The 12,876-nt window shown below is 42.7% G+C and overlaps 1 protein-coding gene across 3 annotated transcripts in view; it reads left to right on the top strand.

The window, feature by feature from the left end:
- DCBLD1 (discoidin, CUB and LCCL domain containing 1) overlaps window positions 1–12,876 on the top strand; it is a 77,331-nt gene that overhangs the window by 57,985 nt on the left and 6,470 nt on the right. For all 3 annotated transcript variants that reach the window (XM_015097330.4, XM_042253282.1, XM_060419468.1), the window contains 6 exons: window positions 5,247–5,380; window positions 10,202–10,242; window positions 11,178–11,393; window positions 11,814–11,938; window positions 12,210–12,369; window positions 12,458–12,565. In XM_015097330.4, the coding sequence (XP_014952816.3) occupies window positions 5,247–5,380; window positions 10,202–10,242; window positions 11,178–11,393; window positions 11,814–11,938; window positions 12,210–12,369; window positions 12,458–12,565 (784 nt within the window). The remainder of the gene's footprint in view (window positions 1–5,246; window positions 5,381–10,201; window positions 10,243–11,177; window positions 11,394–11,813; window positions 11,939–12,209; window positions 12,370–12,457; window positions 12,566–12,876) is intronic.

The following is a 12,876-nucleotide window of genomic DNA, read 5'->3' as shown; positions in this document are numbered from 1 at the left end:
TTCCTTCCTGGAAATAACCCAGGAAAGGGCTTACAATTTTATCATGATATTATGGTAGCCAGATCTGGTGGTTATTCTCTTGGGGATGTATCTATTGTCGTGCCTTTAAAATAATGAAAAAATATTAAACAAATACATGTAATTTAATATGCAGTAATATAATGAAATAAATTCCATAAAAGGGACACATACCATTGGGTACGTCAATGCTAGGGACTGTGGGAAATGAGAATATTTGTTGTCAATGATAACAATAGGTCCCATTGCTTGTTGGCCCATAAAGCTGTCCTCCTTGTCCAAGCAGGGATCCTGGGGTGAAGACCATCCCATCCCCAGGCTGAATTCAGAGGAAGCCAGGTGATCGCAGAGACAGTGGGAATAGCTGCCCAGCTGACCCCTGGATCAATCTGCCTTTCATTTTGGGCTGAGAAAGGGAAGCAGCCTTGCATTGACCCTGTAATAGTACACAGGGTGCCCTTTAGAATTCTGGACATCACCCAGTCCAACCTTTTCACTGCCCAGGAGAAGCTGGGTCCAGAGAAGTAAGATGACTTCACATCTGGTAGAGTTGGAGGCAGAGACAGGGTGGTACGCTAAATTGCTGAATTTACATTCAGGATGTCCCCATTATAGCTAGTGCCTCTATTTTGTGCCCTAAGAGACTAAAACCATAATCAGTTCAGTCCAGTTCAGTCGCTCAGTCGTGTCCGACTCATTGCGACCCCATGAATCACAGCACACCAGGCCTCCCTGTCCATCACCAACTCCTAGAGTTCACTCAGACTCACGTCCATCGAGTCAGTGATGTCATCCAGCCATCTCATCCTCGGTCGTCCCCTTCTCCTCCTGCCCCCAATCCCTCCCAGCATCAGAGTGTTTTCCAATGAGTCAACTCTTCGCATCAGCTGGCCGAAGTACTGGTGTTTCAGCTTCAGCATGATTCCTTCCAAAGAAATCCCAGGGCTGATCTCCTTCAGAATGGACTGGTTGGATCTCCTTGCAGTCCAAGGGACTCTCAACAGTCTTCTCCAACACCACAGTTCAAAAGCATCAATTCTTCGGTGCTCAGCCTTCTTCACAGTCCAACTCTCACATCCATGCATGACCACTGGAAAAACCATAGCCTTGACTAGACGGACCTTTGTTGGCAAAGTAATGTCTCTGCTTTTGAATATGCTATCTAGGTTGGTCATAACTTTTCTTCCAAGGAGTAAGCGTCTTTTAATTTCATGGCTGCAGTCACCATCTGCAGTGATTTTGGAGCCCAAAAAAACAAAGTCTGACACTGTTTCCACTGTTTCCCCATCTATTTCCCATGGAGTGATGGGACCGGATGCCATGATCTTTGTTTTCTGAATGTTGAGCTTTAAGCCAACTTTTTCACTCTCCACTTTCACTTTTATCAAGAGGCTTTTTAGTTCCTCTTTACTTTCTGCCATAAGGGTGGTATCATCTGCATATCTGAGGTTATTGATATTTCTCCAAGACACCTTAAAAAAATTCATAAAAGATGAAAAGGCAAGTTGCCTTTTTAAAGATTACTATCTTCTAATTCTTTTTTTCCCTCCAAATCAAGAAGGGGGTAGTATCTGCATCTGTTTCAGCATTCTCTTCTCTTATTTCTTCTCTGTCATGAAATCCTCCCCTTTTTTCACTATGGTAGTAGCCACTGGAAAACTGACTCACTTTGCCAAATCTAATCTAGTTCAGGAAATATGAGCTGTCTAAAGATCACAAAAGTTCTGAATTTTATTGCAACCGCATTTTTGCTATTGTTCAGTCACTAAGTCCTGTCTGACTCTCTGATCCCAGGGACTGCAGCACACCAGGCTTCCCTGTCCTTCAGTATCTCCTGGAGTTTGCTCAATCTCATGTCCACCGAGTCGGTGATGCCATCCAACCATCTCATCTTCTGTTATCCCTTTCTCCTCCTGCCTTCAGTCTTTCCCAGCATCAGAGTCTTTTCCAGAGTCGGCTCTTCTTATCAGGTGGCTAAAGTATTAGAGCTTCAGCTTTAGCATCAATCCTTCCAGTGAATATTCAGGGTTGATTTCCTTTAGGATTGACTGGTTGAATCTCTTTGCAGTCCAAGGACTCTCAAGAGTCTTCTGCACAATTCAAAAGCACCAGTTCTTCAGTGTTCAGCCTTCTTTATGGTCCAGCTCTCACATCCTTACATGACTACTGGAAATACCATAGCTTTGATTATATGGACCTTTGTTGGCAAAGTGCTGTCTCTGCTTTTTAATATGCTGTCTAGGTTTGTCATAGCTTTCCTTCCAAGGAGCGTCTATTAATTCTATGGCTGCAGTCACCATCTGCAGTGATTCTGGAGCCCAAGAAAATAAAATCTGTCACTGTTTCCACTTTTTCCTCCTCTATTTATTATGAAGTGATGGGACCAGATGCCATGATCTTCGTTTTTGTTTAATGTTGAGTTCTAAGCCAGGTTTTTCACTCTTCTCTTTCACCCTCATCAAGAGGCTTCACATTAGTCAAAAAATATGGTTGTTCTCATTGGTCCTCCTAGTATTATAACCTAAACCTAAGAAAAACTGTCCACTGCAGTAAGGTAAACAGTGTTGGCATTAACACAAAGAGAAACTCCCAAGTTCAGTTATGAAACACATTTTCATGAGCTGCTTTTTGGCACTAGCCATCGCAGAGAAGTGAGGCATTGCTAAAATTTATTCAGGAAAGGATTCTTCTGGATTGCTCAGTCCCGGGCTAATGGCCAAATCACCCTCCCACACCGGCCTGGGCGCCCTGTGAAAAAGTTCCATTTCCTTCTCCCCAGCCGCACTTCCAATCACAGGGCCACCTGCTAATCAGAGGCAGCCAGGTACCTGCTCCAGGTTCATCACCCCAGCCAGCAGCCATGGAGGGCTGAGCCAGCTGTTAGAGCCACTCAAAGGAGATTCAGGAAATGAGAAGGGGGCTGTTGGCCCTGGGTTGCTCTTCATTAGCTCTGAGACCTTCATCCTGTTTTCTTGTCCATGTGGCTGATACTACCATTTTGGTTTTGAAAGTGAAAATTGCTCAGTCATGTCTGATTCTTTGTGACCGCATGGACTATACAGTCCATGGAATTCTCCAGGAATCTCTGGGTTGGGAAGATCCCCTGGAGAAAGGAGTTTTGGTTTTGATGCCTTGTTAAATGTCTAATTTTAAAATGAAACTGTGGTATGGAAGTTTTACCTTCTCAAATGATCCTCAAAATGTGTATTTAGTAAAGCAAATATAAGAAACTGCTGTTGTTGCACAATCGCTCAGTCATATCCGACTCTTTGTGACCCCATGGACTATAGCACGCCAGGCTTCCCTGTCCTTCACCATTTCCCAGAGCTTGCTCAAAGTCATATCCTTTGAGTTCGTGATGTCATCCAACCATCTCATCCTCTGTCGTCCCCTTCTCCTCCTGCCCTTAATCTTTCCCAGCATCATGGTCTTTTCAAATGAGTCGGCTCTTCACATCAGGTGGCCAAAGTATTGGTGCTTCAGCATCAATCCTTCCAATGAATATTCATGGTTGATTTCCTTTAGGATTGACTGGTTTGATCTCCTTGCATTCAAGGGACTCTCCAGAGTCTTCTCCAACACCACAGTTCAAAAGCATCAATTATTTGGTGCTCAGCCTTCTTTATGATCCAGCTCTCACATCCATTCATGACTGTTGGAAAAACCATAGCTTTGACTAGATGGACCTTTATCGGCAAAGTAATGTCTCTGCTTTTTAACAAGCTCTAGGTTTGTCATAGCTTTTCTTCCAAGGAGCAAGCATCTTTTAATTTCATGGCTGCAGTCACCAACTGCAGTGATTTTGGAGCCCAAGAAAATAAAGTCTTTCACTGTTTCCATTGTTTCCCTATCTATTTGTCATGAAGTGATGGGACTGGATGCCATGATCTTAGTTTTTTGAATGTTGAGTTTTAAGCCAGCCTTTTCACTCTCCTCTTTCACTTTCATCAAGAGACTCTAGTTCCCCTTCACTTTCTGCCATAAGGGTGGTGTCATCTGCATATCTGAGGTTATTGATATTTCTCCCAGCAATCTTTATTGCAGCTTGTGCTTCATCCAGCCCAGCATTTTGCATGATATACTCTGCATATAAGTTAAATAAGCAAGGTGACAATATACAGCTTTGACATACTCATTTCCCAATTTGGAACCAATCCGTTGTTCCATGTCTGGTTCTAACTGTTGCTTCTTGACCTGCATACAGGTTTCACAGGAGGCAGGTAAGGTGGTCAGATATTCCCATCTCTTGAAGAATTTTCATAGTTTGTTGTGATCCACACAGTCAAAGGCGTTAGCAGTCAATGAAGCAGAAGTAAATGTTTCTTCTGGAATTCTCTTGCTTTTTCGATCATCCAACAGATGTTGGCAATTTGATCTCTGGTTCATCTCCCTTTTCTAAATCCAGCTGAACATCTGGGAGTTCTCAGTTCATGTATTGCTGAAGCCTGGCTTGGAGAATTTTGAGCATTACTTAGCTAGCATGTGAAATGAGTGCAATTGTGCAATAGTTTTTGAACATTCTTTGGCATTGCCCTTCTTTGGGATTGGAAAGAAAACTGACCTTTTCCAGTCCTGTGGCCAATGCTAAGTTTTCCAAATTTGCTGGCATATTGAGTGTAGCCCTTTAACAGCATCATCTTTCAGGATTTGTAAGAAGCTGAGCAGCTATCTATTCTTGCTGAACAAGTCACCCCAGAACTTAAAATGATGTTTTAAAATGATAGCCATTTTCTTTGCTGACCAGCTTGTGGGTCAACAATGCGGGTTGGTTGGTTCTTAAGCTTCCTTTGTCTAGAATTGCAGCTGCATTTGTGTGATAGATCATCTGGGGTGGGAGTCTCAGGAGGCCTCACTGACAGTTGGCAGGGCCACGTTACCTGCAGCAGAACAGAACAAGTGATGTGGCCCAGTTCAGATTCAGTGTAGGAGGTGACCACACATGGGCATGGCCACCAGGAGGCATTATTCACTAGAGAGCCACGGATACTGTAAACCACCTCCCTTCCTTCCTACCTCGTGGGAAGGTTCCCAAGTTAGTCAGCATAAATATATGGCTCTAATGTCATTCTGAGATGGTTATCTAATACTTTTTTCCATTCCCTTCTACTTTAAATGAATTTTAATTTAGCCAAATTATGGGTCATGTAGGCATCCTGACCACAAAACTCCCACCATATGTAAAATGCATTGTTGAGTCACTTATAAGTGATGATGTTGCTGTATTTCAGACCTCTTTATTGTGCAAAGCCGCCATCCATGCAGGAGTGATTGCAGATGAAGTGGGTGGTCAGATCAGCGTGTTTCTGCGCAAAGGGATAAGTCGATATGAAGGAATCCTGGCCAATGGTGTTCTCTCAAGGGAGTAAGTACTTAGCTTTTAGTTCTGAATGCAAGGTAACCCTGCAGGCATATGTAATCAGCTCACAATTTTTTAAAGACAGCTGGCATGTGATACCAAGGGTCTGTCAACTGGGAAAAATGTTTGAATGCTTAGAGTAGTATTTATAGTGGCCATTTGGGCTTCCCAGATGGGCACTAATGGTAAAGAACCCACCTGCCAATGCAGCCGCCTTAAGAGATGCAGGTTCTATCCCTGGGTCAGGAAGATGCCCTGGAGGAGGGCATGGCAACCCTTTCCAGTATTCTTGCCTGGAGAATCCCATGGACAGAGAAGTCTGATGGGCGATGGTCCATAGCGTTGTAAAGAGTCCGACACAATTGAGGTGACTTGTCTTGCAGCAATAAAATAGTTCGCTGTTTATGCTGACAGGTTGGTTAAAATGGCACATTTCTAAAGTCCCAGGGCAGCAGAACATTCTCCTCTCAGGTGCTTCGGTGGGAGGGAATAAAGGCTTATTCCTCTCTAGTTTCTCCTGTTTATGTAAACTAGCTGATTCTCGCCAACATTACCAAAGATACTGAAGGAGACACAGGACTGAAATAAATCCAGGCAGAACCACAGAAATCCCTAGAGGATCCCTAGAGACCATCTCTTAAGGATGAATAGCAGTTGAGAAGTGAAAAAAAGATGGCTTTTGTTAACGCTGTTAACTTCTGTTTGTGTTATCCTTTAGTGTTTTACGAAAAAAGTGTCAGTTGTTTTAAACACTTCAACCTCAGCTTTTCTTGCTTTCAGGTTTCCTCAGCTTCTAGAGAGGAAAACTAGAACTGCTATAGCTAAAATAGGCTAGCCTTTTGATCCAGATGTCCATCCGTATAAGCAGGCAGCTAAGACTGGTCCAGAGGGACGCTCCCTTTGGAATGGGTGGCCACCTGGTGAGGGAGCAGTGCTGCTTGAGCCACTGTGTACACAGTTAGCGTCCTCAGGGATTGGCTTCAGGACCCCTGTGGATACCCAAATCCAGCGTCCTCAGGGATTGGCTTCAGGACCCCCGTGGATACCCAAATCCAGGGCTGCTCAAGTTCCCTGTATGAAATGGCATAACATTTACATATAGCTGTGCACATCCTGCCATGGACTTTAAATCATCTCTAGATTACTTATAATACCTAATACAATGTAAATGCTATGTAAATAGTTGTCAATACTACTGTAAATGTTGTGTAAAGAGTTGCATGTGGCAAATTCAAATTTTGCTTTTTGGAATTTTTTTCCTGAATATTTTTACTCTGGTTGGTTGAATCTGGGGATGCAAAATCTGCAGATATGGCTGACTGTATATACACATGTATGTGCTCATACATATGAACTATAAACATAAATAACATTTTATATTATGTACACATGTATTATATATGCTCACACATAAGGATATACATTTTTTTAAACTTGCATATTTACCTCAAAATCTTTGGGACATTAAAATTTATATCCTGATTTGTAAATTTATACCCTGATTTATGGGGCACTTCCCAGGTGGCACTAGTGGAAAAGAGCTGCGGGTTCAATCCCTGGGTCAGCAAAATCACCTGGAGGAGGGCAGAGCAACCCACTCCAGTATTCTTGCCAGGAGAACAGAAGAATCCCATGGACAGAGGAGTCTGGTGAGCTACAGTCCATGGGTGGCAGAGTCAGACATGATTTATAGTATTTATAGCATAGCGTATTGCTTCTGCACAGTAAGCTTTAAGTGTCTGCTCAACTTTGACTGTTGATCTATTTATGTGTTTTATGGTTTGCTCTATTGATACTGTGTTACTATTTATCAGGAAGGTATCCAGCTGTGACCTGGATCTGTTGCGGTGCGACTTCTCCAAACAGGCCCAAAAAACTGGCCTCTGGCCTTAAGTCTGTTGTTTTTGGATATCTTGCCTGTTTGAATACATTTGCATGCTTCTTTTTTAGAAAAACGGGATAGGAAAAAGTTAAACTTGTATTACTTGGATTTTATTTTACTTTTGAAGAAAAGTTATTTAAGCTATTGAATAAAAGTAGACATAATGTCCTCAATTACTTCTTCTACATCAACTGGACTTACTACATTAGAAGTCACTTTATATAATTTGATATTAAACTTTAGGGCAAAAGTAAGAGTCCAGAAATCGAAATCATAAATGAATTAGCAAAGTTTTGCTCCACAATCCATATAGTTATTTGAACTAATTGAATGATTTTTGCTTTGGTGTGCATAGACGGAAGTCTAGAACTATATCAAGGTCCCTTCTCCCCTCTGGCTCTGTGGTCTTCTTTTTGTGATCAGCAGAAAAGAGTACACTGTGTGCTCACACCATCCCTTCCACTGATTTCCATTCCCAGGTCTTCAGGGAGCCGCTGTTTTGATCGGTGGTGTTTTGCTGTTGGGGAAGCACACTACATGCGGTCATTGAACTTCTGTTCCCACGCATGATTGTTTGGTGTTCAGGAAGACACACAGAAGGAAGCATTGCCACTGAGGAAGAAGGGGTCCCTAAAGTAAATATCTAGGGTTCTTCTGGGATTCATCCTGGGTCAGGTCACTTCCCTGATCTGAGGAGACCAGAATGGAATCAGGAAGAGCCACTGACCTCACAGAGGACGATGGCTCAGACCATCTGCAGAGAGGGCTTTGTGTTTACATCAGACAATTCATGATGGCTTCTGCAGCCCTCTGGGAAGGCTGGCAATTCCTGGAATCTGATTCATTCACCCTAGTGTGCAAATGCCTCAGAATCCCATCCTCCCTAGGGGGTTTTTATTTTTAAAAGCAGCAGCTTATTTACTTACAGAATTCTCTAGGTGTTTGTATTTAATTAGTTTAATTGGGTGAAATGGAAAAACATATTCCAGCTGATAATAGAGGAGAGCCAAGCAGAGAGATCTGAGAAGCACAGCCTTCCCTAGCATCATCATCTTCTCTGGGTTAACTCCAAAGCTAACCTTCTTGCTTTAACTTCTCTTTTTCAGTCACAGAATAAATCTTTTAATGATTCCTGGCAGTGAGAGCACATCCAGGCGATCAGGGAAGAGGCAGTATTATTTGGGCTTATCCGGCCAAACTTCAAGTATAATAGTGCAGGAATGTTAGAGGAAATGGAAAAATCAAGAAGAGGTTCTAAATACATCTTAACTAATTTAAATATGAATCGCAAAAATGTGAACTGCAACAGTGTGGACCTTTCTTTAAAGGCTAGGAAAACTGGGTCCTCACCTCCACTCAGCCACTAACTATGAACTGAAGGAGGTCCGATGATCCACGTGGGCCTGCATTTTCTCATGTATGAAATGGTTGGTCCCTGCATTATACTCGGCACGGATCATAATAGAACCTGAATGTGGAAAACCAAGGCTTACAGAGTCTCTTCCTGAGAGTGGACAAAGAATATGAAAGAAAAGTGAAGTGAGTGAAGTGAAGTCGCTCAGTCGTGTCCGACTCTTTGCAGCTCCATAGACTGTAGCCTACCAGGCTCCTCCATCCATGGGATTTTCCAGGCAAGAGTACTGGAGTGGGTTGCCATTTCCTTCTCCAGAGAATCTTCCCAACCCAGGGATCAAACCCGGGTCTCCTGCATTGTAGGCAGACGCTTTACCATCTGAGCCACCAGGAAAGCCTGTTACTTACTTATGAAAGAAAAACCTGTTACTTAAGAAAAAAACAAAAAACAAAACCTTTGATGTGAATGTGCTAATACTCTTGTCCAGACTATTTTTGGGTTCTCTGTGGATTTCACATTTCAGTACTCTTTGTCCATTATTGCCATAGTAATTGAGTCAAAACATCTAAAATTGTAAGCAGTACTCAGATTGTAAAATTGAACATGACAGTGATATCTACCTTTTTTGTTTAACTCTGGTATCTAATACATAAAGCATGATGCATATAAGATGAATCTTGAAAATTTCAAGTTTTCTATTCATTCTCTGTACTGTCACAGCATTGAGTTGATGAGGGATTTACAAAAAGAAAAATGTGATTGTAGGCCTTAGGAACCTCTTCTCTGCTGGAGACAACTGCAGAGCAAGGCTGATTTGATAAGTTCGCCAGGAAAGTAATACAAGTCATAGAACTGGGGGGCCCAGAGCCCCAAGGGTCAATGCCAGCTGTGCGGGACTGTCCAGCAGCAGTGGGGGACTGGTTCAGGACCTGTCAGTGAGGTGCTCTGAGTTTTCTCCAGGTGCACCTTGGTATCCAGAGGCAGGAACTGCTTCACAGCTTGGTGTCTTTGCTGCAGGAGGTCGGAGTATGACTGGAGGGACCAGGCTGAGGAGGTCCCTCAGGCTGAGAAGGGCCACTCAGGGAAGGAGTGAAGTCTGTAGCAAAGGCAGCAGATAACATGCTCATTCTTCTAAAAGTGAGCAGGCGTCTTCATAGTGGTCCTTGACGGTTGATAGTGAGTGGGGCGCTGTGGGGGTGCCTGCTGAAGCAAAGGGCATGTCCTTTCTGCCTCCGTCACCACAAACTCATTACCTGGGATTTCAGGGTGTCCTAGAGACCGTGTATGTGTACATTTCCTTCCCAGTACACTGTGGCGTGATGGAAACAGCACGGAATTTTTATTCACAAGCAGTGCCTCGAGTGTCTTGGCCACTGGCCACCTGTATGAATTGAGGGAAGTTGCTTACCTTCAAAGGGCCCGAGTTTCTTGGTCTATGAAAAGCCAGTGACGGAGAGAAGAGTGGCCTTGCCAGGTGCTCTGAGGACCACGTGCGGTGTGGGAAGGCTCTGAGCCCCGTGCTGCAGCGCTGTACAAGTCATTAAGATCCAGTAAGCAACTCACCTCCTCATCTTTGTGTTTATTATTTCAGTGGTTCCCTGTCAGACAAGCGCTTTCTGTTTACCTCCAATGGTAAGGATCATGCTTTCCTTAAGAATTTGATAATTTAAAAATCTTCAGGGGTAGTTTATTCTTCCATACCCCTCAGATGAGATAGTTTAAAGGATTATTTTTGTTTCCCCTCAGGCTATGTAGCACCAATATGCTGTGACTTAAAAATACCTCAGAGAATAAACCCAATTAGCACTAGGAAGAATTTTTTTTTTTTAATAATCTCTCAAACTTTTGCCAAAAAGAATGAAAATTTAAAATGACATTTAAGATAAATTCCTTTGTCAATTTTTAACAGAAAAAGCTTTTGAGTAAGTACAACTTGTATTTGTGATCAAGTTATTGAAAATGAATATATAGTATAAAGGCCTTTTTTAGCCCCTCCATCATGGAACTTATTCCAGGGAAATAGTCTCCCTCATATAAGATATTTGGGGAGAACTGCCCAGGAAGAGGACTGGCCTTTTATCTGCTGCCCTCGCATTGTCTTGGGCGTTGCTGTAGTTAAGCACCTAAGGGTGATGTTGGGTATGATGAACTGATCTTTGAGCACCTGCTGTATCTGCTCTTCAAGGGTACAGAGCATGAAGTCCCCCTTCTAATCAACTGAGAAGAACCTCAGCATTAAGCTTTTAAGACACCTTGCACTGCATTGAAACTAGGGTGAATTTAGGAGGATAGAAAGGAAAATCTACAGTGGGGACAAAGAGATATCACTTTTAGGAGATAGACATTCTGTTAAAAAAACAGCAACAATTTCAAGACACCACAGGACCAGCAAGTCAAATGGAACTCTGGATCATTAAAAACGGGTAATTAAACAGTTGATTCAGTATCAGAACAGAAGTAAATCAACTGACTCTAGGTGAAATGGGGTGGTGTGTTTTTTTTTTTTTTTGTTTTTTTGCTTTCATTGTGTGTCCCTTTCTGAAATCTTTTCCTGCCCTTTATCCTAGGCTGCAGTGGATCCTTGATTTTAGAACCTGACAGGCAAATCAGAGCTTCTTCTTCTTGGGAGTGGATCAATGAGACTGGAGATCAGGTCCGCTGGTCTCCTGGCCAAGCCCGACTTCAGGACCAAGGCCCGTCGTGGGCTTCAGGAGACAGGAGCAAGAATCACAAACAGAGAGAGTGGCTGAGGATAGATTTGGGAGAGAAAAAGAAAATAACAGGTACGGACACAACTGCAATTTCATGAAACAAGATGACTTGCCATTGAAATTGTCTTGAATTTGCATGGGTGTCCCCATCTCAAAATACCATGTTTTGTTTAAAAGTAACAAATCTTCAAAAAAAAAAGAGTAATAAATCTTCACCTTGTCTCTGTGAGAAGAACCTGTGTGGAGGGTATACAGATGGATGTGTGGATAAGAGAGCTGGTATCTCTTTGCGAAACCTTTTTAGGGCGTGTTGTCAGTGTGAAAACTCATCTATCATCACGTTTCTAAATGCGGATAAGAAAAGCAGGCCTGAAAAATGATTTGAAATTTCAGACGGGGGAGGGGGGAAAGGAAAAGAAACCTGAAAATAATAAAGCAAGTTATGGATAACATATTTTTAAAACTAACCCATAAATAATATTTTCTTACAAGGAATTAGGACTACAGGATCCACACAGTCTAATTTCAACTTCTATGTAAAGAGTTTTGTAATGAACTTCAGAAACAACAACTCCAAGTGGAAGACCTATAAAGGAATTGTGAATAATGAAGAAAAGGTAAGAGACACTCTGGAGGGAGGAACTGAGTCGGAGGGAGGAACTGAGTCAGAGAGCGGGCCTCTGGATATTTTCATTAGTGTGTTTCCAGTACCACATCCAGTTACTTAGCCTTTGAGTGCAAAGCCTTGTATCTTCAATATCAGGCATGTCTATACAAATGCAGCGGACACAGAATCCAGGCTTTGATTTCGTATCACCAGGTGTGAGTGGGTTGATCAAGACCTAGAAACTAATAGAATCTCCAGGTAAAAGTTACTTGTTCCTACAGGTGTTTCAGGGCAACTCTAATTTTCGGGACCCCGTGCGGAACAATTTCATCCCTCCCATTGTGGCCAGATACGTGCGGGTCATCCCCCAGACGTGGCACCAGCGGATAGCCTTGAAAGTGGAGCTCCTTGGCTGCCAGATTGCACCAAGCAGGACTCAGGGTGAGTGACGGAGTTACTGAATTCCGGTCCCCTCCTTTCACAAACTGCTGTTACCAGTGTAGTTTCTCCAACATCTCTTCTCACTCAGGTAATGACTCACTGGTGTGGCACAAAACAAGTGTGAATACTGTTGGTTCAACGAAAGGAGAAGATAAGACAATCTCAAAACCCATCCCCTCTGAAGAAGTGCCCAAAGGTACGGCAGGGATCGTTTTGTGGTTTCTTAAGGAACGTAACTGGTATTCTAGCTGATAATACAGTAGCTTCAACAACATTCTTTTTTCCTCTGTCATCTAAGTGTCTGGAGGCGGATGGTTCAGAGGTATCTGCATAAGCATAAGATAATATGTATCCACGCTTTTCATTGCGATGCTGTAAGTAGAAACAGACTGGAAACAAAAGTATGTGCCCTTCAAACACTACATAAATCTTTTGTAGGAAAAAATAGCAATAGCACATTCATGCCATGGAATACTCTAATAACCATAAAAAAGTATATTAGAGAAA

This window comes from Ovis aries, chromosome 8 (genome assembly GCF_016772045.2).
Source record: "Ovis aries strain OAR_USU_Benz2616 breed Rambouillet chromosome 8, ARS-UI_Ramb_v3.0, whole genome shotgun sequence".
Taxonomy (NCBI): domain Eukaryota; kingdom Metazoa; phylum Chordata; class Mammalia; order Artiodactyla; family Bovidae; genus Ovis; species Ovis aries.
Note: the sequence above shows the minus strand (reverse complement) of the source record. Positions and strands in the feature narration are given on the sequence as shown.